This window comes from Hylobates moloch, unplaced genomic scaffold (genome assembly GCF_009828535.3).
Source record: "Hylobates moloch isolate HMO894 unplaced genomic scaffold, HMol_V3 SCAFFOLD_7, whole genome shotgun sequence".
NCBI classification, from domain to species: Eukaryota; Metazoa; Chordata; class Mammalia; order Primates; family Hylobatidae; genus Hylobates; species Hylobates moloch.
Genome location: NW_026652282.1, coordinates 55,488,811 through 55,513,299, shown reverse-complemented (window position 1 = coordinate 55,513,299; position 24,489 = coordinate 55,488,811). Strand labels below are relative to the sequence as shown.

Here is a 24,489-nt window from a genome sequence, read left to right as displayed (position 1 = left end):
ACCTTGGGCACGAGTTCTCAGGACCTCCTGAGGGCTGTGTCACAGGCCATGGTCACTCACAGTTGGCTCAGAATAAATCTCTTAAAATATTGTACACAGTTTCACTCTTTTTGTCGACATCACCCAAGCTTCTGTGTCAAGTAATATACACTCCCGGTCTGTACTTCTTGACTCCCCAGTTCCTTCTTAACTCATTGTAATCTAACTCTTACCCCCTCTGCTCCAATGAAGCTGCTTTTGCCAGGGTCATCAGGGATACCCTCAATGCTGCACACAAAGCACAGTTGTCAGTCTTTACCTTACTTGACCTTTTTGTAACATTTGAAGTTGTTAACAAGCCTTCTTTGATACTTTCTTCTGTTTTGGATTCTGCTGAATCACTTGCTTTTTGTTTTTCTCTAACCTCTTTGGTCATTTTTGTCAATCTCCTTTATGGGCTTTCTACTTGGTATTTTGCGGGCTCTCTGCTCATTTTACTATAGTAGAACAACTGAAAACTGAAATATCTACAGGGACCAGGAAATAAAACTGAGTGAAGTAGACTATTTTCATATTAAACACTTTGCACATTGAACCTTTATTTGTATGACAAGCCCTTTGTTTACATACAAACAGCAGTGTTGTTTACTTCTACAAAGAACCAGTAGAGCCAGATCTTTGCATTTTTCAACAGAGACAGGGGATATGGGTTTGTATATGAAATATCTCATTTTAAAATATTTTGATCATTGATTCAATTCCATTTCACTTTTATACACTGTGCTGGACAAAGAAGAAATATCAGAAGACCTCATGTAGCTGTTTGACTGCCAGTTTGCCATCTCCCCTGGAGAAGTGGCATCTGTTCTTGTGGTTTCATCATCTGTTCTCTAGGTTCCTGATTTTCACATCTGCTTCTCTGATCTAGCAGAGCCCTGCATCCAGCTTCTTAGTAGACATCACCTTCCTGAGGCCTCCCTGACTTAGCATCTCTACTTCCCTCTTAATCAACTCTTATTCTATTCACTCACTCAAACCAAACTGCTCGCTCGCCATCACACCCAATCAAAGAAGGAGTTCTTTCTTTAATATCTTTCAAAACAGTCTCCTCACCTATTCTTTCTATGCTTTGTCACCCACGCTGGAGTGCAGTGTTGTGATCATGACTCATTGCACCCTTGCCCTCCCACCGCACCCTTCTCTCTCTCAGGCTCAAGCAGTCCTCCCATCTCAGCCCCTTGAGTAGTCTGGACTACAGGCACGCACCACCATGCCCAGCTACTGTTTGTTTTTAAGTTATTTTTAAGAGGTAGGGGTCTCATTAAGTTGTCCGGACTGGTCTCGAACTCTTAGGCGTAAGTGATCCTCCTGCCTTGGCCTCCCAAAGTGCTGGGATTACAGATGTCAGCCACCATGACTAGCCCCTCTGTTTGTCTTTTATTATCTTTTGCTTGGATTACTACAGTAACAACAGTGGCAGGCAGTATTTTATAGTAATTAAGAGCATGGACTCAGGAGACAGACTTCCTGCTTCTGCCACTTATTAGCTGTGTAATTTTGGATGAGTTTTTAACTTCTCTAGGCCTCAGTTTCCTCATCTATGAACTGGAAACGGTACCTACCTCACAGAATTGTTATGAGGTTTAAATGGGTTAATACATGTAAATCACTTAGAGCAGTACAGAGTTTGCTATTCTTATAATTATTAGTTGATTACTTACTTCCTCTGAGCCACCTACCATATACCTTTATTTTGTCATCATACTTGTCCCATTGCATTGCAAATTTTGTGTATGGTGCTCTTTTCTACTAAACTATTAGCTCCTTGGAGGTTTGGACTATTTCTATTCATCTCTGGATCCCCAATACCTGGCACAATGCCAGGTACAAGTAGCTGCTCAGCCAATGTTTTTTGACTAAATGAGTAAACCCATTTGAGCCTGAGTTTCCTCCTCCCGTAAATGGGGATTTGAATAACTGCTCCGCCTCACAGGATTATTGGAAGAATCAATTGGGAGGACAATTGCAAAAGCACTTTGGAAATTCTAAGGATCTATCAAATTGTAAGGGATTCACGGTAGCATTCAGAATGGGTCCCCTCTGGAATTTTGCAGGACTGGTTTGTGCCTTTTTTCACTTTTCGGAGCTAGTTGGAGACCTTGCTAGAGGGCTCAGCCCATGGTTTTGCAGGTCTTTTGTTGAATTACTAGCAACTTGGATTCCCCTGACGAAGCTTCAGGTGAAGAGAAAAATGAATATAATCCCACTAAGCTGTAGGGCTCAGGAACTTCAGCCTTGCTGTCCCCAGAACTAAGAATCCAATACCCAGCTGCTTTCTTCCCAAAGCAACTGACAATTTTCATTCATTTCAGGAATCTTTCTGAACCTGTCATGACCTATAGACTTCACAAAGAGCTGGTCTCTGCTGCCAGTAAGTATTTATGTTACTAATTAACTGTGTTGTCCTAGTTTCTTAATGTTTACTGCGATAAGCCTAGAAAATTGTTTGAGGGGAAGTGATTGAGAGCACAGAAACCTAAAACACATACACAAATTATGCACAACTGCCAAATGAAAGTATTCTTGCTTGCTGTCTAACTCAAGAGTTCTATTATTTTTCATAATTAGTGTTACTTAAGTGGGCTTGAGAAAATTGGTTAACTTGAGGGTTGTGATGAATATAAAGCTTTATTTATATATGTATTCATTGCCTCTTCCATCAGAACAAGAACATTGGCTCACATTACCAGGGGACAGCAAAATGGTTACACGACAGTTGCCGTTTCAACTTCCTTCAGCATTTTGCCTGTTCAAATGCTTTTCGATTGTGTTGTGAACCATTGTTCTTAATCTGTTAGTGCCAGCATCACATTTTCTAGATGAGAAAATTGAGGGAGAGGACATTAGTACATAGGAAATAAGGCATAGAGAATCACCCCCAAAAGTTGGCGATTAAAGAAGCATTGAAAGTGTTGGCTGAGGCCACTGTATGAGTGCCCCTCTCCACCTCAGCGTGACACTTATTCTGCATCATATCCTGTGTGGTGTAGAGGAAAAAGATTCAGGGGACTTAACATCATAATGCATCTTTGTTGAAACAAGGGAGCTCTGTTCTTTACTTCTGGGCTCTCTCAGTGATTTTAACAGGAATCCAGAGGCAGCAGCACACTTCTCAGTACCCTAAGGAAGGTGGATGGGAATAGGTTTCCAGCTGGAAGTTTATCTGTGAGACGTCAGGAACAACCTGCTGTGCCCGGAGTTCTGACTCCCTCTGAGACAGTCTTCTCTTCTCATCCTTCTCTTCTTTTCTATCTTCTATTTTCTACATCTTTTTAGACCTGTTTCTTTGTGTGTGTGTTTTTTCTCTCTCTCTGCCTTTTTTCTTTCTCTCTTTGTGTCTTTGTCTTTGTGTCTGGGTCTCTAATTTTTATTGTATTTCAGTGCCTATTTATCTCTGTCTCTTTTCATCTCATTGATTCTCTCTGTGTGTCTCTGGTTGTCTTTCTCCAAATCTCTGTGTGTGTGTGTGCGTGTGTGTGTGCGTATGTGTGTGCATATATTTGTGAGAATTTTGCTCAATCCAGTTGCCCAGAAAGCCAAACCATTTATCTCTTACTGTTCTCTCCCAGAGTCTGACAACCTGGATTACCGTCTAGGAGCTATTCACTCCCTGGTATATAAGCTACCAGAAAAGAACCGAGAGATGCTGGAACTTCTGATAAGACACTTGGTCAAGTAAGTAACTGCTGGATTTTCAGAAAAAGTTTCTATTAGAGGACTGGCCCATGTGGTTGGACTACACAGAAACTGCCTCTCAGCTCTTTCAGCCCTAGCCCTTAAGTGCTTCCTTGGGAGGCTGAACGCTCTGTGAGGAAGGCTATTTTGCCTTGACCCATGTACATATCCTCTTAGAGTCATCATGCATGTGGGTTGTCTCAGTTGAAAGGTAACAGCAAGGTAGAGTGGGGTGGACACAGGCTTTGCTGTCAGATGAGCCTGGTTTTGAATTGAAGCTCTCCAACTTATTTGCTGTATAGTCTTAGGCAAACCTCTCTGAGTCTGTTTGGTCATCTGCACAATCCCTACAATGAAGGCCAGTTGTGTGGATTAGGATGAACACAGGTAAAATGCATGTCACATGAGAGGCTCTCAAGAAATGGCACTTTTTGTTAAGATTCTGGTCAACTTCTTGCCGTGGTGTGGCCGGCAGTAACAGACAGCGGGATCCCAGAGAATAGTCCTGGTGACAGGCACTGAGATAGGCAGGTGAAAGGGGCACTTGTGTCCCACAATGGTGCTTCTTGGCCAGAAGATTTAATATTGTGAATCAAGATGAATTTACTTGGCTTAAAAAAGGCAGAAAGCATTCTGTCCAGGAGCCAGCAGACCTGGGCTCTAGTTTCATTTCTGCTTTCTGCTATTAGTTCATTTTGTGACCAGGGACAGGTCACTCTTGAGGCCTCTCTTGGTATATATATTAAAAAATTGTAATGTATTTTAAGTGTATATATTTAGCAAGTGCAGTTGTCTGCATACTCAAAAGATGCAGTAATGATACAATTTAACCTCATTTGGAGAGGCTCTGAAACACCTAAAATTAAGGCCTTTAATGAAGGTGAGTTTCCAGGTTAATGGCTCTTTTGGCCTCCCCATGTAATAAATCCTGAGTGCTTTGCCTATCTGGACCTCGAGTTTTCCTACTATATGTGAGATGTCCAAGATCTGATTCAGCTCTGACTTTCAAAGACTGTTTTCTACACTTCTATAGCAAATGAATATTGTGGACACTGATGCAGATAATAAGCAGAATTAACAAGAGAGAATGGCTTTTATATTTATTGCCAGTGTTTGCAATTTGAGCTAATAGAGAACATTAAGAGGCATCTGGTCTCCAAAAAGTAGTTTGTCATCATCTCAGTAAATGTACAAAAATCAGCAAAGAAGCTATTTGCATGTTAATTTAAAGTTGCCCTGGAGGAGTCTTTGAGTCCAAGTTCCAGATCTGTCACAAATATGCTGTGTGACCTAGAGAAAGTTCCTCCCACTCTCTGGGCCACAGGTTTGTGCATCTATAACACGAAGAGACTGAAGCAGCTAATCTCAAAGGGTTTTTTCAGCTCTGACTTTCTGAGAGTCTCAACATGTGACGAGACCCAAGGACTCAATTGAGGATGCCCCTGCTTAGTGAGCGTCAGGGTGCCTGCCTCTATCTGCCCAAAGGCTGGCTGCTTGGCTTACTTTAAGAATCTTAGTCCTCAAAATCTTGAAATGTAAAGAAGACATGAACAAATAGATCACAGAAATAGAATGGCAAATACTCTTAAGTATGTGGTAATATGCTCAAGCTCACTCACAGTAACAAAAATACAAATTAAACCTATACTGAGCTACCATTTATGGACAAATCCTAATGCTTATTAATGAGACTATGGGGAAACTGTCCTCTAATACATTTATTGTGTTAATGCAGTACAGTTCCAGAAGAGGGGATTTGGCAATACCTAACAAATCTACACATTCAGTTATCCTTTGATCCAGCAAAACAGGGTAAAACAGGTATATGATATGTTAGCTTTTTTTTTTTAAGGCATATATTCTAAAGATACACCTCCACAAATACAAACCACACATGCACAAGATTTCTCATTGCAGCACAATTTTCAAAAGCAAAAGATTGGAAACAACACAAATATCTGAAAATAGGGGACTAGTCGAGTAAATAAGGGTGTATTCAACAATGTAGTATTATGCAGTACTTTAAGAAAAGAATGAGGAAGATCTCTATGAACTTTGTTTTGTAGTGATTTTCTGGGATGTATGACAATTTTCCAGCACATAAAACAAACAATAACATAAAAAATCTTAAGCTGTAAAACAAGGTTTATAGTATGCTAGCTTTTCTTTTGTAAGAAAAAAGAAGAAAATAAGAATATGTAAGAATACACACACATTTTAAAAAAATTTGTCAAATGAAGCATACACTAAGATAAATTTAAAAAAAAACTAATGACTCCAAAAGTTCAATGTAGAGTTGCCATAGATCCAGCAACTCTACTCCTAGGTATATACCTAAGATAAATGAAAACATGTCTCCACACAAAATCTTGTACACAAATGTCCATAGCAGCATTATTTCATAGTTGTTGAAAAGTGGAAACAACCCAAATGTCTGTTAACTAATGAATAGGTAAACAAAATGTGATATACGGGCAATGGAATATTATTCAGCCATAAAAAAGGATGAAGTACTGATACATGCCACAACATGGATAAACACTAAAAGCATTATGCTAAGTGAAAAAAAACAAGACACAGAAGTACGTATTTTATATGATTCCATTTATATGAAATGTTCAGAGTAGACAAATCTATAGAGAAAGAAAGTAGATGAGTGGTTGTCAAGGTCTGGGAAGTGGGGGTGTGAGATGTAATGGGGAGTAATTGATAATGAGTATGAGGTTTCTTTTTGGAATGATGAGAATTTCTGGAATTATATAAGGGGTGACAGTTGCACGGCTCTGTGAATATACTAAAAACCACTTAATTATAACCTTTAAAAGTGAATTTTATGATATATAAAATGTGTTACAATAAACATATTATAAAAATAAACTAATGAAAGTGGTTATTATAGTGGATAGGTGTGGTAAGTAGGGTGGAGGTGATAGGGGTAAGAGCTAGATTCCTCTAAGTATACTTCCTTATATACTTATGACTATTAAGCCGTATTAATGTTTTGCATATCCAAAAAATAAAATTAAATCAAAAATTATAAACTGTAAAACTGAGCACCAATAAAAGCAAATGACTTTAATGAACGTAAGTGTTTATCAACTTGATAGCATAATTACAGAGAGAAAGCAATTATTTCAACTAACGTGTCAACACAGTACTCTGACTCATCCTTAATGAGATGTACTCTAGAGACAAGAAGAGCAAAATTTTAAGCATCACTCAGTAGGTTTATTAATAGTAGTAATATAATTTAACTTGAAACACACACACAGATCTTATAAAGATAAAGCAAAAAAGTAAATATGTTAATGTTATCACAAGCTAAGTCTATAGTGTACAAAAGAGATACTGATAAAAAAGACATAAGGAAAAATTTTTTTAACATTAAAATTAAATTAAGAATAATAATATGAATTCATGATTTAAAGAGAAAGCAACAAGAAGAAAAAACTTTATTCACTGAACCAGTCTTGAAGGGATTCTACCCAAAAAGCAGTGAATACACTTAGTGCCTAGTTTTTAGTTTTTAAATAGCATTTCCTTTTCAAAGGAATCAGGGGTGCTTAGAGAAATGGCTGATTCCATGTCTGGGGCAAGGAAAATACAAAGTTAGTCTTGGATAAATAGTACCACCAAGCAAGAAAGAACGGAGTCACATTAATAGTGTCATGTCCAAAGGACGTAGAAACCTTGAAAGGGCTGACACTGATGATGTTTGAGCCAACCTGAACATCAATAACAATAAATAATGTATTTGATTATTACATGTTGAAAAACAAAACTCCTGGAGGTGGGTAGAGGAAGGAAAGCTCTTTATTGCAGGAGGAATACCAGCTAATAAACATAGGAGGAATGACAGAATTAGAAAAATCATTAGTTTGCAATCTAAGCGGTCTGTTTTAGACATGAATCAAAACTGTTGGGCAAGAGTATTGAGGAATAGGATGTTCACATTATTCCAGTGTATTACTGTCAAGTTACTTACTAATCACAAAGAAAAAACAACGTATCTTTACAATGAACCTATCTGACAGACACCACCTTAAGTAATTGATCAAAGTTAGCATCAGTAATAATGGAACAGGCCAAGTGCAGTGGCTCAGGCCTGTAATCCTAGCACTTTGGGAGGCCGAGGCGGGTGAATCACCTGAGGTGACGAGTTCGAGACCAACCTGGCCAACATGGCGAAACTCCGTCTCTACAAAAACACAAAAATTAGCTGAGCATGATGGTGGATGCCTGTAATCCCAGCTACTCTGGAGGCTGAGGTGGGAGAATCACTTGAACCTGGAAGGCAGAGGTTGCAGTGAGCCGAGATTGTGCCATTGTAAATAATGGAACAAACCCCCTTATGTACCTCCTACGTAGATATAATAAAAATTATACAACATGAACTGTGAAATATTTTTGCCAAAAATATGTAGCCTGAATCAAATTAATTCTTTCCAGTTTGCAGGAAATAAAGAGTGTAGAAAAACACACAGTATTTGACAGTCTATAAAGCTTTCGAAAAGGCTTGGACTTTTCAAAAAGTTGTGGGAAAAAGTGGTAGAGGTACTGTTCTACATTAAGAGACTAAAGAAACAAACAAATACAGTATAAGAGCTTTGATTGCATCCACATTTGAAAAACGCAGCTATAAAATACTTTCTCTCCCATAACATTTGAGAAAATTTGAATATGGACTAGATATTAGATGATACAGAATTATTGTACGTTTTCTAAGATGCAAACATGTTATTGTGGTTTTGTAGGAAAATGTGCTTATTCTTTGATGATGAATGCTGAAGTATTTAGGGTTGAAGCAATGTACTTTCAGAGGAAGACAGAGTAAAAGCAAATATGGCAATATGTTAATTTTTGAGTCTAGGTATAGACAGTATGAGTCGTCCTAGTACCACTCTTTCAACTGTTTTGTATGTTTGAAAATGTTTATAATGAAAATTGTAGGGAAATGTAAATAAAAAATAGGCTTAGTTTCAATAGAGAAATTTACACAGGAGAAAAAAATTCATGTGTTTTTAAAATGCACATAATTATCTTGCCTGTCAACTGCTGCTTTCATCATCTATATGATGAATACATCTATGCCTTTGTACTGTGTTTCCACTGACAGCCTGTTTTCCAGGCTAATAACAGGCAGACCCAAACTGACCTCAGCCAATTTGAGGTTCTCAATTATCCAGTTCTTTTTGGTTAGTATCTGTAGCTTCTATTAGTCAGAAATAGGAGAACTCTAAGGTCACCTCCCTGGCAATCTTACTACCAGTGGAATATTACAATGGAAGCAAGCTCCGGGCCTAATTCTGCCATTCTTATAGCTATTTATCAGCAGGCAGACGAAAAAAGACTTGAACAACCTGTTCTGCAAACTCAAATGAAGTCCCAGCTCTCTGTCCTTTCAGATGCCCTGACAACATCTTGGATGAAAGGTTCACTGGAGGCAGATAAGATTGGAGTCAGACAATAAAATCCTACCATCTAGTACCCCTATGTAACCTTACGCCTGGGCTACCATTCTGAAGGGTATGGGTTATTAGCTTACTAGATTCTTTTTACTTTTGTAATAATACTTCCCTTATTTGAGAAGCAATACTGTGCATTGTATAAATTAGAAAATATTAAAAAAGCAAAAAAAAAAAAAAAAAGGAAAAGCTTTCTATTCCCAACATTCAATAATCATTACTGTTAATACAGTTCAGGTTTTTTCGGATCTCTCTCTCTCTCTTCTCTCTCTCTCCCCCTCTTTTTCTCTCTCTCTTTGTGTGTGTGTGCATGCATTTTTGTATACACATACATGTTTGCATTTTTTTACCAAAATGAGATTATGTTGTTCTTTAGTCTACTTTTTCCATTTTAGCAATTTTGACTTTTCCAGACCATAGTAATGTGTTCCCATTTGACCCAAAAGTGGCCTTTTATAGGTGTTTGTCCAATCTGGTATTCAATGTAGGAACACATTTTATTTATGTCCTTATTGTGTTTTTAATCTAGCACAGTGCTTGTTTCTTTTATTATTATTATTATTATACTTTAAGTTCTGGGATACATGTGCAGAACGTGCAGGTTTGTTATGTAGGTATACCCGTGCCATGGTGGTTTGCTGCACCCATCAACCCATCATCTACATTAGGTATTTCTCCTAATGCTGTCCCTCCCCTAGCCCCCCACCCCCCGACAGGCCCCAATGTGTGATGTTCCCCTCCCTGTGTCCATGTGTTCTCATTGTTCAACTCCCACCTATGAGTGAAAACATGTGGTGTTTGGTTTTCTGTTCCTGTGTTAGTTTTCTGAGAATGATGGTTTCCGGCTTCATCCATGTCCCTGCAAAGGACATGATCTCATCCTTTTTTATGGCTGCATAGTATTCCATGGTGTATATGTGCCACATTTTCTTTATCCAGTTTATCATCGATGGGCATTTGTGTTGGTTCCAAATCTTTGCTATTGTGAATAGTGCTGCAATAAACATACGTGTGCATGTGTCTTTATAGTAGAATGGTGTATAATCCTTTGGATATATACCCAGTAATGAGATTACTAGGTCAAATGGTATTTCAGGTTCTAGATCCTTGAGGAATCGCCACACTGTCTTCTACAATGGTCGAATTAATTTATACTCCCACCGACAGAGTAAAAGCATTCATATTTCTCCACATCCTCTCCAGCATCTGTTGTTTCCTGACTTTTTAATGACTGCCATTCTAACTGGTGTGAGATGATATCTCATTGCAGTTTTGATTTGCATTTCTCTAATGACTAGTGATGATGAGCTTTCTTTCATATATTTGTTGGCCACATAAATGTCTTCTTTTGAAAAGTGTCTGTTCATATCCCTCGCCCACTTTTTGATGGGGTTGTTTTTTTCTTGTAAGTTTGTTTAAGTTCCTTGTAGATTCTGGATATTAGCCCTTTATCATATGGATAGATTGCAAAAATTATCTCCCATTCTGTAGGTTGCCTGTTCACTCTGATGATAGTTTCTTTTGCTGTGCAGAATCTCTTTAGTTTAATTAGATCCCCTTTGTCAATTTTGGCTTTTGTTGCCATTGCTTTTGCTGTTTTAGTCATGAAGTCATTGCACATGCCTATGTCCTGAATGGTATTGTCTATGTTTTCTTCTAGGGTTTTTATGGTTTTAGGTCTTACATTTAAGTCTTTAATCCACCTTGTGTTAACTCTAAAGTCTAAGGAAGGGGTCCAGTTTCAGTTTTCTGCATATGGCAAACCAGTTTTCCCAACACCATTTATTACATAGGGAATCCTTTCCCTATTGCTTTTTTCTGGCAGGATTGTCAAAGATCAGATGGTTATAGATGTGTGGTGTTATTTCTGAGGCCTCTTTTCTATTCCATTGGTCTATATATCTGTTTTGGTACCAGGACCATGCTGTTTTGGTTACTGTAGCCTTGTGGTATAGTTTGATGTCAGGTAGCGTGATGCCTCCAGCTTTGTTAATTTTGCTTAGGATTGTCTTGACTATATGGGCTCTTTTTTGGTTCCATATGAAATTTTAAGTAGTTGTTTCTAATTATGTGAAGAAAGTCAATGGTAGCTTGATGGGGATAGCATTGAATCTATAAATTACTTTGGGCAGTAAGGCCATTTTCACGATATTGATTCTTCCTATCCGTGAGCATGGAATGTTTTTCCATTTGTTTGTGTCCTCTCTTATTTCCTTGAGTGGCAGTTTGTAGTTCTCCTTGAAGAGGCCCTTCACGTCCCTTGCACGTTGTATTCCTAGGTATTTTATTCTCTTTGTAGCAGTTGTGAATGAGAGTTCACTCATGATTTGGCTTTCTATTATTGGTGTATAGGAATGCTTGTGATTTTTGCACATTGATTTTGTATTCTGAGACTTTGCTGAATTTGCTTATGAGCTTAAGGAGATTTTGGGCTGAGACCATGGGGTTTTCTAAATATGCAATCATGTCATATGCAAACAGAGACAATTTGACTTCCTCTCTTCCTATTTGAATACCCTTTATTTCTTTCTCTTGCCTAATTGCCCTGGCCAGAACTTCCAATGCTATGTTGAATAGGAGTGGTGAGAGAAGGCATCCTTGTCTCGTGCCTGTTTTCAAAGGGAATGCTTCCAGCTTTTGCCCATTCATTATGATATTGGCTGTGGGTTTGTCATAAATAGCTCTTATTATTTTGAGATACGTTCCATCAATACCTAGTTTATTGAGAGTTTTTAGCATGAAGGGGTGTTGAATTTTATCAAAAGCCTTTTCTGCATCTATTGAGATAATCATGTGGTTTTTGTCATTGGTTCTGTTTCTGTTTCTCTTTCCTGATTTCCCTGGACAGAACTTCCAATACTGTGTTGAATAGGAGTGGTGAGAGAGGGCATGCTTGTCTTGTGGCAGTTTTTAAAGGGAATGCTTCCAGCTTTTGCCCATTCATTATGATATTGCCTGTGGATTTGTCATAAATATCTCTTATTATTTTGAGATATGTTCCATCAATACTTAGTTTATTGAGAGTTTTTAGCATGAAGGGGTGTTCAAATTTATCAAAGGCCTTTTCTGCATCTATTGAGATAATTATGTGGTTTTTGTCATTGGTTCTGTTTATGTGATGGATTACATTTATTGATTTGCATATGTTGAACCACCCTTGCATCCCAGGGATGAAGCCAACTTGATCATGCTGGATGAGCTTTTTGATGTGCTGCAGGATTCGGTTTGCCGGTATTTTATTGAGGATTTTCGCATCAATATTCATCAGGGATATTGGCCTGAAATTTTTTGTTGTTGTTGTGTCTTCTGCCAGGTTTTGGTATCAGAATGATTCTGGCCTCACAAAATGAGTTAGGGAGGATTCCCTCTTTTTCTATTGTTTGGAATAGTTTTGGAAGGAATGGTAGCAGCTCCTCTTTGTACCTCTGGTAGAACTCGACTGTGAATCCGTCTGGTCCTGGGCTTTTTTTTGGTTGGTAGGCTCTCAATTTCTGCCTCAATTTCAGAACTTGTTATTGGTCTATTCGGGGATACAACTTCTTCCTGGTTTAGTCTTGGGAGGGTGTAGGTGTCTAGGAATGTATCCATTTCGTCTAGATTTTCTAGTTTATTCATGTAGAGGTATTTATAGTATTCTCCGATGGTAGTTTGTATTTCTGTGGTATCAGTGGTGATATCCCCTTTATCATTTTTTATTGTGTCTATATGATTTTTCTCTCTTTTCTTCTTTATTAGTCTGGCTAACAGTCTATCTGTTTAGCTAATCTTTTCAAAAACCAGCTCCTGGATTCATTGATTTTTTTTTTAATGCATTTTTCGTGTCTCTATCTTTTTCAGTTCTGCTCTGATCTTAGTTATTTCTTGTGTTCTGCTAGCTTTTCAGTTTGTTTCCTCTTGCTTCTCTAGTTCTTTTAATTGTGATGTTAGTGTTTTGATTTTATGTCTTTCCTGCTTTCTCTTGTGGACATTTAATGCTATAAATTTCCCTGTGAATACTGCTTTAGCTGTGTCCCAGAGATTCTGGAATTTTGTGTCTTTGTTCTCATTGTTTTTGAAGGACTTATTTATTTCTGCCTTAATTTCGTTATTTACCCAGTAGTCACTCAGGAGCAGGCTGTTCAGTTTCCATGTAGTTGTATGGTTTTGAGTGAGTTTGTTCATCCTGAGTTCTAATTTGATTGCACTGTGGTCTGAGAGACTGTTTGTTATGATTTCTGTTCTTTTGCATTTGTTGAGGAGTGTTTTGGCAGTACATACACTAAAATTGGAACGATACAAAGAAGATTAGCATGGCCCCTGCCCCGTGCCTTTTTTTAATGATACTGTTTTACCATCAAGAGAAGACCAATTGTCCTGTAGAATGTGACTTCCTAGTTTTGTCTGCTTTCTTCTTTGTCATATATATCAGCTAATTCCTCTACTTCTTGTATGTTTTGTAAAGTAGAAGTTATATCTAAAGGCTAGATGGATTCAAGTTGACTATTTGTTGGCTGGAACAAATCATAGGTGATGTTGTATACCAGATGCTGCATCACATCTGAAGATGCATAAGATTGGTTGATTCACCTTACTGATATTAAGATTAACCATTGCTATATTTTTCTACTCTGTCAATGCAAGGCTGGGAGTGTCAGTACAATATTTTCAGCTAGTCCATATGTCTTTAATACATCTAGGCAATGATAATTCATTTTTACTTTATGTTATGCTCATTAACAAAGCCTTTGGTGTTGGTTGGAGATAATGTTAGCTGAAACTTATAGGAACCCCTCTGGCTTTTACCTGAGTCTTTTAAATACTCATTAATCACCCCTAGAGTATGTGTGTATTCACAATTAGAATACTACAATCATAACTAATATGTTTTAGAGTATACATGAAAACTAACAAGCACATAAACCAAATTTCATCAGTTCTAATAACACTTTTTCTCAAATTGTAATCTGAATTCTGTACACATCTGAAAATCAATGGTTTCTTAAAATTACACTTGTCAGGCAGCAGTTTGATGTAATTATCGTGGCCTCCACATGCATGAACTGCTCATATTGTAGTCACTTAAGTTAAATTATGTTCATTGTTGAGTTTATTTTCTATTTAAAATGTCTTCAAAAATATTACATGATGATATGACAATGAAATTACTTTTCTTTCTTAGTGGTACATAAATAATGTTGTGCTCGTAACTGATGACTGATGAAATTCATGACATCGTATGGACTTTGTTGAAGTATTTAAAGTAAATGACAGATAATATAACACCAGTGGAGGAAGCCAAAGCTGTCAGCCCTTAAAAAAAAAAGGCACCATTTGGCCGGGCACAGTGGCTCATGCCTGTAATCCCAGCACTTTGGGAGGCTGAGGTGGGCAGATCACGAGGTCAGGAGATCAAGACCATCCTGGCTAACACGGTGAAACCCCGTCTCTACTAAAAATACAAAAAATTAGCCGGGCGTGGTGGCGGGCACCTGTAGTCCCAGCTACTCGGGAGGCTGAGGCAGGAGAATGGCATGAACCCGGGAGGTGGAGGTTGCAGTGAGCCAAGATGGTGCCACTGCACTCCAGCCTGGGCAACAGAGTGAGATTCCATCTCAAAAATAAATAAATAAATAAATAAAAATAAAAATAAAGGCACCATTCTTGGGGATAGGGACCTGTTCGCTTGTGACATTGACTCACTCTCCCCTGCACTATTGTCTTTTCCTTTTGAAGTATTTTTTATTATGCAAGATTTCAAGTATATATGAAAATAGAAGAAACAGTATAGGGAAGTGTTATGTGTCCATCACCCCTCCTTCAACTGTAATCAACACATGGCCAATCTTGTTTCATCGATTTCCCCACCCATTTCCCCTCCTCCCATGTTATTTTGAATCAAATCTAAGACATCATATTATTTCATCCATAAATATTTCAGTTTGTGTGTTGAAAAGATGAGAACTGTTTATAAACATAACATTATCACATCTAAAAAGAAATGAGTAATAATGTAATAATATCCATTATTCTGTGTTCAGATTTCTGCTTCCTTTTTAGTTTTGTGTTTCTGGGGTGTGTGTGTGTATATGTGTGTGTGTGTGTGTGTGTGTGTGTGTGCTTGTATGTATGTCTGTATAGGGTGGGAAACGCAAGCATACTTAATAGATGGTTCTATGTTCTTCTAACAGGGGACGCACAGTGTGTGGTTATCTTTGCCCCCAATTATTTTCAAGAGCACTACTTTCTGAGATTCACTTAATTGTCAGAGCTGGAAGTCCCCTTAGATCACCTAATAACTTCATTTTACAGATGAGGGAACAGATACCTAAGGATGGAAAAAGATAGGCCCAGAGACACAGTACTTTAGTAAAAGAACCAAAAATATTGAAGGTAGCTTCCTTGTTTAGGAGTCAGAGGGCGTACAGTTCTTAGAATTATTGGGTGCTAAAGCTGGGCGAGACCTAAAAGTTCATACAGATAGCCTCTCATTCTGCCAGAGGTCTCAGTATGGCAATCTATTGACAAGGTCCAGGCCACAGATATATTTTATTTGTCCTGCAGTGTTTTGGGAAAAAAGTGATTTGGCTTAAACATTTAAAAAATCCAGATAGTTCATATCAAAGTATACATCTCAGGAAAAAAAGAGGATGTTAGCACACTGGATCTGCATGCCCACGTGGCAGCAATCAGTTGGGGCTGAGTAATGGTTTCTTGCTTTGGAATGGGCACAAGCTTCTAATTTGCCATAGCCCCCACCACTCCCAAGTGTTTTAACAAACTTTGTATTAGAGTTACATTAGATGTGACCTAGGAATTTCCCTTTCTTAAAACTAGAAGTAATTCTGTTGATGGTATGTCTCTAAGTGAGTGTTGGGAAAATGGTGGTCTAAAGAATGTTTGCTTGTTTAAATGTGGCAGCCACTTCTCACCAGGCCCATTTCTCTCATGTAAGTTGCCTGCCTTGCACCTCTAGACATTTAAATTTCTGACCTCTAATCTAAAACATGCAATCAGAATCATTTTATTCTGTACTGGAGACTTCTCACAACCAACCTCAGTGGACTAGAGAGTTCAAGATTCCTTTGCTGTCAAATAACATCACATACTCTTGTTTTTGGTTTCATTCATCTTGTTAACCCACAATTTGGGATGTTACTTATCCCCCATACTGGTTTTCAAAATATATAATAAAAAGAGAGACGCTAAATGCAAAGCAATTTCTCCAAAGAATAGGTGAACTTCCAAATCTCATAAGAAGGCCAAGAAGGAAGAGTACCCTAAATGGGATGCCAAGTAACTCCCTCAGAGAATCAGAAGGTGGCTTTGGCTTAGAAGAGCTCACATATGAGTTTTGATTTCTCCAGAAAAGTTAGACAAGCAGGCAGTGGGATGCAATGGGATGACTATAAGACTTGGGGAGCAACAAATATGGGCTTGAATCTCTGCCTTGCCATATGACCTTGCCAAGTGCTTTGCTCTTGGTAAACCTAGGCTTCAAAGCTAAAATACTCTGCTTTTTGGAGTTGTGATGATTCTGTGAACTGCTGGGACACTGAACAAGATCAGTTCCTTTCAAAGCTCACAAAAGGAGATACACAAGTGTCCTTGTGGTTTAGCCTTTTAGGGTCACTTGGTCTTAGCATGGAGATACTTTTCCATTTTAATATCTGAAAAAAACTTCCGTCACTAAAGAATAAAGATTAATTGCAGGGGTATTGAAACTGTTAAAAGGAACACATCACCAGCCCAGCAATATCAAAAGCTATGACTGGTTGCTGTTCATTTCCATCTGAATGGTACTCAGCCTTTGTCTAGGGCTTAACAGACTTCACATTAAGATTTGTCTAAGGATTCTGTCCACCTCAATTACCCACTCAGTGTTAAGAACCTGCCATTCTCTTCTGGGCCTTAGCCTTGGTAGGTGTGGAGAGTGAGTGTTTTGGGTAGTCAGTTGGGCGGTTCCTACAGCCAAACTGACCAAAAGAGATTCTTGTCTTTTACTTGGCTGGCTCCAGGACTGTTTGAAACAGCACTAGGGAGCTCAATTCCTTTACAAATAATTCATTAGTACCTGCTGTGTGGCAGGCACACACACTTGGAAGTTGTTTATCATTTAGTAGGAGAGGCAGATAAGTAAACAGAAAATTGCAACTTACTCTGCTTGCCAGTGGTTTTAGTTAAGATGAGCACAGTGGGCTCTGTTCTCCCTGAAGGAGATGTAACGTTATGTGCATCTCCAAGGATAGATAGACATTTTGTAGATGTAGGGAGAGGGGGATATTCCAGGTAGAGAGAATGAAATGAGCAGAGAGGTTTGGGGGTCTGAAACAATCTAAGCAGTTTAGTATAACAAGAGTGTCAGAGGTCAGCAGTACCTGAAGGCTCCTGGAGAGGTAATAATAACAACAGATACTTCCCAGGGTGCCAGGTACCATGCTGAAGCAATTTATCTTTATTTATTCAACCACTCTCTGAAGTGGGTGCTATTTTCCCAGGTGGGAAAACTGAAGTTCAGAGAGGTTAGAGTGAGTGAACTCACTGTTGTGCAGCTGGTAAGTGGCCATGTTGGGATTCAAACCCAGCTTCAGAGCCTAAGCAGTGAGTAGGGATTGGAAATAGGGGTCAAGTTACTCAAGTTATGGAAGGCCTCATTTGTCACTTTGGAGAGAATTGGCCCCATCCCAAAGTAGGAAGCACTAAAGGGAATTTAAGCAATGAAAGTGACTAGGGATCAGAAAATCTGGGATTGCACGTTCTACTCTACAGCTAATTGACTGTGACTTTGAGCAAATTCCTTTCCTTCTTTGGGCCTATGTTTTTTCATCTGTAAAATAAGGAAGATGATCAAGGGCAAATCTTAATGATCTCTTTCAGCTCTTTCAGGTTTTTGCTTCTCTGACGGGGGTCAGGAAGGGGCTGATTTAAGAGACTAGTAGGCATTCTCTCAATGTGCTTTGTGGTTCTTTGTACATGCTTTGTACTTATATGGGCTGTTCCTCTTGCTTTGAATGTCCTCTTGCTTCCCTCCTGCCTCTCCAAATAGTATCCCACTAGCTATAGTCCCTCCCCACATCCCCGTCTGTCTCTTAATTCTTTCAATGCTGTTAGCTAGGTTAGCTATGTCTAACCACTTTGATTCCTAGTTTTATACTATCTTGTATTCTTTGCCGATTGTTTCCTTTGTAATCTTGCCTTCCGATACATACTTTAGGCTGCTCCTTTCCTTCTACATTTTCTTTTCTCTTACCCTCTATAGCACCTAAAACAGTCTTGGTTGTAAGGGGATACTGGAGCAAATTTTGTTAATCTTGCCCCTTTTCTTCTGGCAGTGTGTGTGAGCACAGCAAAGAGAATCTTATGACCCCCTCCAACATGGGAGTGATCTTTGGGCCCACCCTGATGAGAGCTCAGGAGGACACTGTGGCCGCCATGATGAACATCAAATTCCAGAACATTGTGGTGGAAATACTAATCGAGCACTTTGGCAAGGTATGCATTTTCTATTCTCACTACCTCTCTTCCAAACATGTGACACTTTCGCCCAACTGCCTTTTTGTGCTGTGTCTTCCTCCTTGGCTCACGTTGACAGTGAAAGGAAATCCCATTATGACACAATGACATTTAATGGCAACTCTGACCCTGGGAAATTCATTTATTCAGCAAACATTGCTTAAGCTTATAACTATATTATTTTCAGACACCATGCTAAATACTGGGGGTAATGGAGAAGAAAGAATCACTGTCTGTGCCTTTAAGGTGTTAACAATGTATAGTATGGAGACAGATAGGTAAATAGGAAAATGATAGTATAAAAACGGTCTATATACAATGAAACTGTAGGGGAGAAGACATTTATGTTCTCACCCATTGCCAGTTTCATGGCTGAGACCCCTATAACAAAAGACTGATTAACAAGAGAAAAGCATACAAATTTATTTAATAAGTTTTACATGGCACAAGAACCTTTAGAAATGAAGACCCAAAGAAGCAGATAAACTCTTGCATTTTTTATACTAAGTTTGATGAAATGGATCGTTGTGAAGATTAGTGATTAGAAGACAGAAGGATATGATCTAATGGTAATAAACTTAGGGGGATCTTAGCAAGGCTTGTTTGTTCAGATTCTTCTTGGTGTTTCTGTGTCTTCGAGGATAGGGATGTTCTTTTCCTCCACTTATAGGGAGAGTACCTCTGGAATGACCTACTTCAGAGGAAGGTCAGAGAATTCTTTTATGGCCTGCTCCAGGGGAGAAGGTAGAGAAACCTTCTTGCTTCTGCTGTTTCCACCAATGCCAAGGTGCCATATTTTGGGATAGCAGGTCCTGAACTCCATCAAAACTAAAAATAAATCAATACTTATACTTATTTGAACCCCATCTCATTCCAAAAGTATATATGGTAGCATATTTTATATTGCACATAAAATATAAGGCATCATACTTTATAATCAGGTCAAGTACAAAAGGTAAAAACAAAAGTAGAGTCAGAAAATAATGCCCAGAATGAGGTTAAGACAAATATTTATTGACAAATTCTTGTACACTTGCAACAGATGGCCCTACACACTGGAGTATAAGCTTCATAGCAGCTAGTGCCATCCTAGGGAAAAGCATAATTCAATAAAGAAGGACAGGGAGGCAAAAGCAGCAGGACTTGGTGACTGGAAGTCACCAAGGATGTGGGAGAGGGAGATTTCTGAATCCTGATTTTCTGACTTGGCTGACTGGGTGGATGGGGCTGTCCTTCATACATATAAGAAATTCAGAATGGGAAAGTTTGAGGGAGATAGAGAAAAGTTCAGTTTGGGACAGGTCACATTTGAGATTTCTGAAAGACATCCAGAGAGCAATGCCTGGCGAGCAGTTGACTATGTGAATCTAAAGCAGGGATTAGAAAGCTTTTCCTTAAAGGACCATATAATAAATACTTAAGCCTTTGCAGGTCATGGATCTCTGTCACAACTACTTAGCTTTGCCATTGTAGTGAGAAAACAGCCGTAGACAATATGGAAACAGTTAGTTGTGGATGTGTTCTAGTAAAATTCTATTTACAAAATGGGAAACAGGCCTGTGGGCTGTAATTTGCTGACCCCTGTTCTAGAGCCCAGATGTGATAAATTGATAAATCGATTGATTCATCCAACAAATATGTGTCGAGTACCCACTTTATGATGTACTGTTTTAGGAACTCTAGATATCATCTTCATAGAGTTTATATTTAGAAAAAGTAAACAAGCAGTATTCAAAGTAAGTAAAGTATATAATATTTTAGATTGTAATGAGCATTAAGGAGAAAAGCAGAGAAGGGAAATAGGAAGGGTTGGAAAATGGTTTTGCAATTTTAAATACAGATAGGAAAGGAGAAAATAAGGAAATGAGGAGGGCCTCACAGAGAAGATGACCTTTCAGCAGAGATCGATAGGGAGTAGAGGAATGATTCATTCACCTATTCAGAGAGAAAGGATTCTAGGCTGAGGAAATGGTAAGTGCAAAATCCCAGAGGCAGAAGTGTGCTTGTCATATTCACGATACAACAAGGAGGCTAGACTAACTAGAGTGGATTAAGCAAAAGATGAAATAGAAAAAGATGGGCTGGAAGAGATAATGGAGAGGGACAGACTAGATCCTGTAGTGGAGCCTTATAATCCACTGGAAGAATTTTAGATTTGCTCTGCCTGGGTAAGATAGAAGGGGGGTTTTGAGCATGAGAGTGACAGGATTTGATTTAGGCTTAACAGGCTTACTCTGGCTGCAATGTGGAGAATATGAAGGAAGTCAAAGAAAATCTAGATAAATTGAGATACATACTGTGTTCATGAAGTGGAAGACTCAACATGGTAAGGATGTCAATTCTTTAAAAATTATAAGTTTAAGGTAATCAATATCAAAATCCCAGCAAGAGTTTTTGTAGATAAAAACAAGATAATACTAACATATATGTAGAAATGGAAAGGAACTGTGAGGGCTAATACAATTTTGAAAAAGAATAAACTGGAGGTAGGTATTAATAATATTAATGCTTACTGTATTGCTTCAGTAATCAAGACAGTGTACAATTGGCAGAGGTAACTCGATAAGTCCTCTTGTGTCTACTTCTTACATAAACAAATAGAACAGAATAGAGAATCCACAAATAGCCCTACAGAGTATGGCCTGATTATTTTTCATGAAGGTACAAAAGCATTTCAAGGGAGAGAGGGTAGTCATTTCAATGAATTGTATTGGAGCAATTGCAGCTGTATAGGTAATGAAAGTGAACCTCAACCTAAACCTCTCATTTTATATAAAAATGACCTCAAAAAGGATCATACATTTACATATAAATCATAAAACTAAAACTTGTAGAAGATAATATAGAAAACTGTTGGAGCCTAGGACTTATTGAGGAGACATGACACCAAAAGCATAATCCATTAAAGAAAAAAAATCAATAAATTGACTTCATGAAAATTAAAAATTTTTGCTCTGTGAATGACCCTATTAAGAAGATGGAAAAAAAAGCTACCGAGATTTGGAGAAAATATTTGCAAACCACGTATCTGACAAAGGATTAGTATCTAGACTATACAAAGAACTCTCAAAGCTCAACAGCACAAAAATTCAATCTAATTAGAAAGTGGGCAAAAGACATGAACATGACGTATGCGTGGCAATTAAGTATATGAAAAGATGTTCAAGATCACTAGCCATTAGGGAAATACAAATTAAGACCATGATGAGAGATCTCTACACACCTATTAGAATAGGTAACGTTAAAAAAAGTATAGTGGCAATACCAACTGCTGATCGGATCCATCATTTACACTCCTGGGCATTTATCCCAAAGAAATGAAAACATGTCCACACAAAACTTTATAGGGACGTTAATTAATATTTGAAAAAAAATTATTTAAAGCATTTTACACATATTAGCACATTTACACCTCATTTCACATAAGAAGAAACCAAGGTACAGAGAAGTTAAGTGACTTTTCCAGGGTCATGGAGTAAGTAAATGTTGGAGCTCAAATTTGAAATCAGGCAGTTCAAATGTATACTTTACCACCTCTAGATCTTTGTTATGTGTTTTGCAAATGGGTACCTGAAGTAAGTGAAGGTGAGGGTCATTATAGATGAGAGAGCTAAGGAACTTTGAGGCAAGAGTTGCTGAAGGGTCATCCACATAGTGAAGATTTTTGATAGAAAATAATTTTCTAATCCTAGCATTTGGTGGTCACATCATGGGTCTTGTATGCCTGGCTAAGGAGTTTGGTCTTTATCCTGAAGGCAGTAGGGAGCCTTGGAAGCATATTCTGAACATTCATTATATGATGAGTCATTGTATTTTAAATGTCCTAATTCATTTATAAGTGGATAAAGGAGTGACACAGCATCTCATCATTAGTATAACAAATAATTTTTCTTTTGTTTTTATTCTATGCATTTTTTAGGGGCAAATGCCAACTTAAATTTTATTAGAAAATGTGTTGGTTGGCAAATGACCTCAATCCCAATCTAGTTCATAAAAGTGTGATTTTGCTATGTCCAAAGCATATTATGTGGCATGATTTGAAAAGCAATTAAATGCTAGTTATCTCTTATTCCCAGGATATAATAGGAGGCCATTTCTATTAACTAGTGGTCAGCTGTTAAGTGAGGTTTTCACACTGTTGTAACCTGTTAATATGTGTTAAGTAGTCGAAGTTCTGACCTTTGTGTGATACCAGAGATGTACGCTGACCATGTTTTCCAAACAAAGCCATGGTAACCAAGGATCTTTTCTGATTTATGAATGTATTTCAAATGAAACATCTTACATGGAGATATGAAATGAAATCCCAGTTTATTAAATACTTATCAAGTTCCCTTTTTTGGAAAATAGCAGAACGATATGTGGGTGAGAATGTTCCAGAAATTCTAGACCTTATGGAGGTGTAACCTCACACGGTGGTTGTGGGATTAAAAGAGATAATATGTGTGAGGGCTGATGCCGCTTCACACATATCAGGGATTATATGTTCCTGCCAAGTTGTTCAGTTAATGAGGTATGATTTTTCAGTTGAAATATATTATAATTTCAGTAATGTGTTTTTTCCATTTACACTTGCTCTTTAATAGAAAAGGGCTTAAACACGTTGGTTTTAAGTTTCTTTGTTATTCCTTTCTTTCAGTCTCTCTTTTAAGAGCATCCAGGGTCTGTAAATACAATGTAAGTGAATCAGAAGAGTTGATGCTTAAAGGAGTCTATTACTAAGTCTTTCTTAAATTTTTTTTTAACAACTTGAATGATCTTTTCTAAATTTTTTCTTTTTTAAGTTAGAAAGTAAGTAAATAATAGGAGAAGATCTACCTCTACACTGATTCCCTAGAACAACATTGCCAATTATTCTGAAGTTCTCTCTCTTCCCATCTCACTTAGCAGTATGTATCAGGGTGCTTGAACCTGATGTTGTTGGCTTGAGGCATAGAGGTAATTTGGACTGACAGAGGAAGGTTGACTTCTGTTTTCTGAACATTGTGTTTTGGGGAGCTGCCGGGAATTAGTGGGGAAGAGAGAGGTCATCTCTGAAGGCAGTTCTTAGCAATTTAGTTTTGAGGACAGAGCTCTTTCACCTAAGGGGACAAAATATAGGGTAGATCCATTTGAATTTTAGAACTGGAAAGGGGCCCTAAAGACCTTCAGGTTCAAGCTTTTCATTTTATGTGAAGCCTCTTTTCGCATGCCACGGTAGTGGTAACAGGTTTGCATTTCTGCAGCTCCATTCCTGCTTGTCTACTGTTTGGAACATCAGCTCTCCCCTACAGTTCTTCCCAACTAGTTTATAAAAGAACACAGATACCAGCCACAAACTTTTACCAGTTGTCTAACTTGTGCTTTGCAAACTCATTTTCTCACCTACACAACCTGGCATCAGCCGTTTTCCTCCTTTATTGCTCCCAAGACCACTCTCAAAGAGCTAGAAAGCAGTGGTTCTGCCCCGGTGGACTTAGATTTGTATTCAGTGAACATGGAATCAGTGTGGGACAGTGTATTTCTAGCTCGTTTAGTCCTTTTTCTAACTCTGTGAATGATGGATTTTATTTCCATTTCCGAGATTAGGAAATGGAGGCATTGAGTGTAGTAAGTGGCAAAGCTGAGACTTAAATTTAGGTCTATCAGGTTAAGGCTGCCCCTCAGGGAAAGGGGGACCTGTTTTATTGAGATGTGAGCTGTGCTTCTCTTTACATCATTGATGTTGACTTAGCTGTTCTAGCTATTCTTGAGTTCCCTCCTTATTTCCAGTCTTTCCTTTTTAGTGGGTGGGCATCTGCTTTTTAATCATACAGGAAGGATCTTGCCTAACTGTGTTAAG

At 38.2% G+C, this 24,489-nt stretch overlaps 1 protein-coding gene and 1 pseudogene across 2 annotated transcripts in view; both read left to right on the top strand.

Annotated features, from left to right (window-relative positions):
• OPHN1 (oligophrenin 1) overlaps positions 1-24,489 on the top strand; it is a 392,827-nt gene that overhangs the window by 319,426 nt on the left and 48,912 nt on the right. For both annotated transcript variants that reach the window (XM_032757108.2, XM_032757106.2), the window contains exons 17-19: positions 2,352-2,410; positions 3,609-3,714; positions 18,488-18,647. In XM_032757108.2, the coding sequence (XP_032612999.1) occupies positions 2,352-2,410; positions 3,609-3,714; positions 18,488-18,647 (325 nt within the window). The remainder of the gene's footprint in view (positions 1-2,351; positions 2,411-3,608; positions 3,715-18,487; positions 18,648-24,489) is intronic.
• LOC116812325 (U6 spliceosomal RNA) lies at positions 13,418-13,508 on the top strand (annotated as a pseudogene).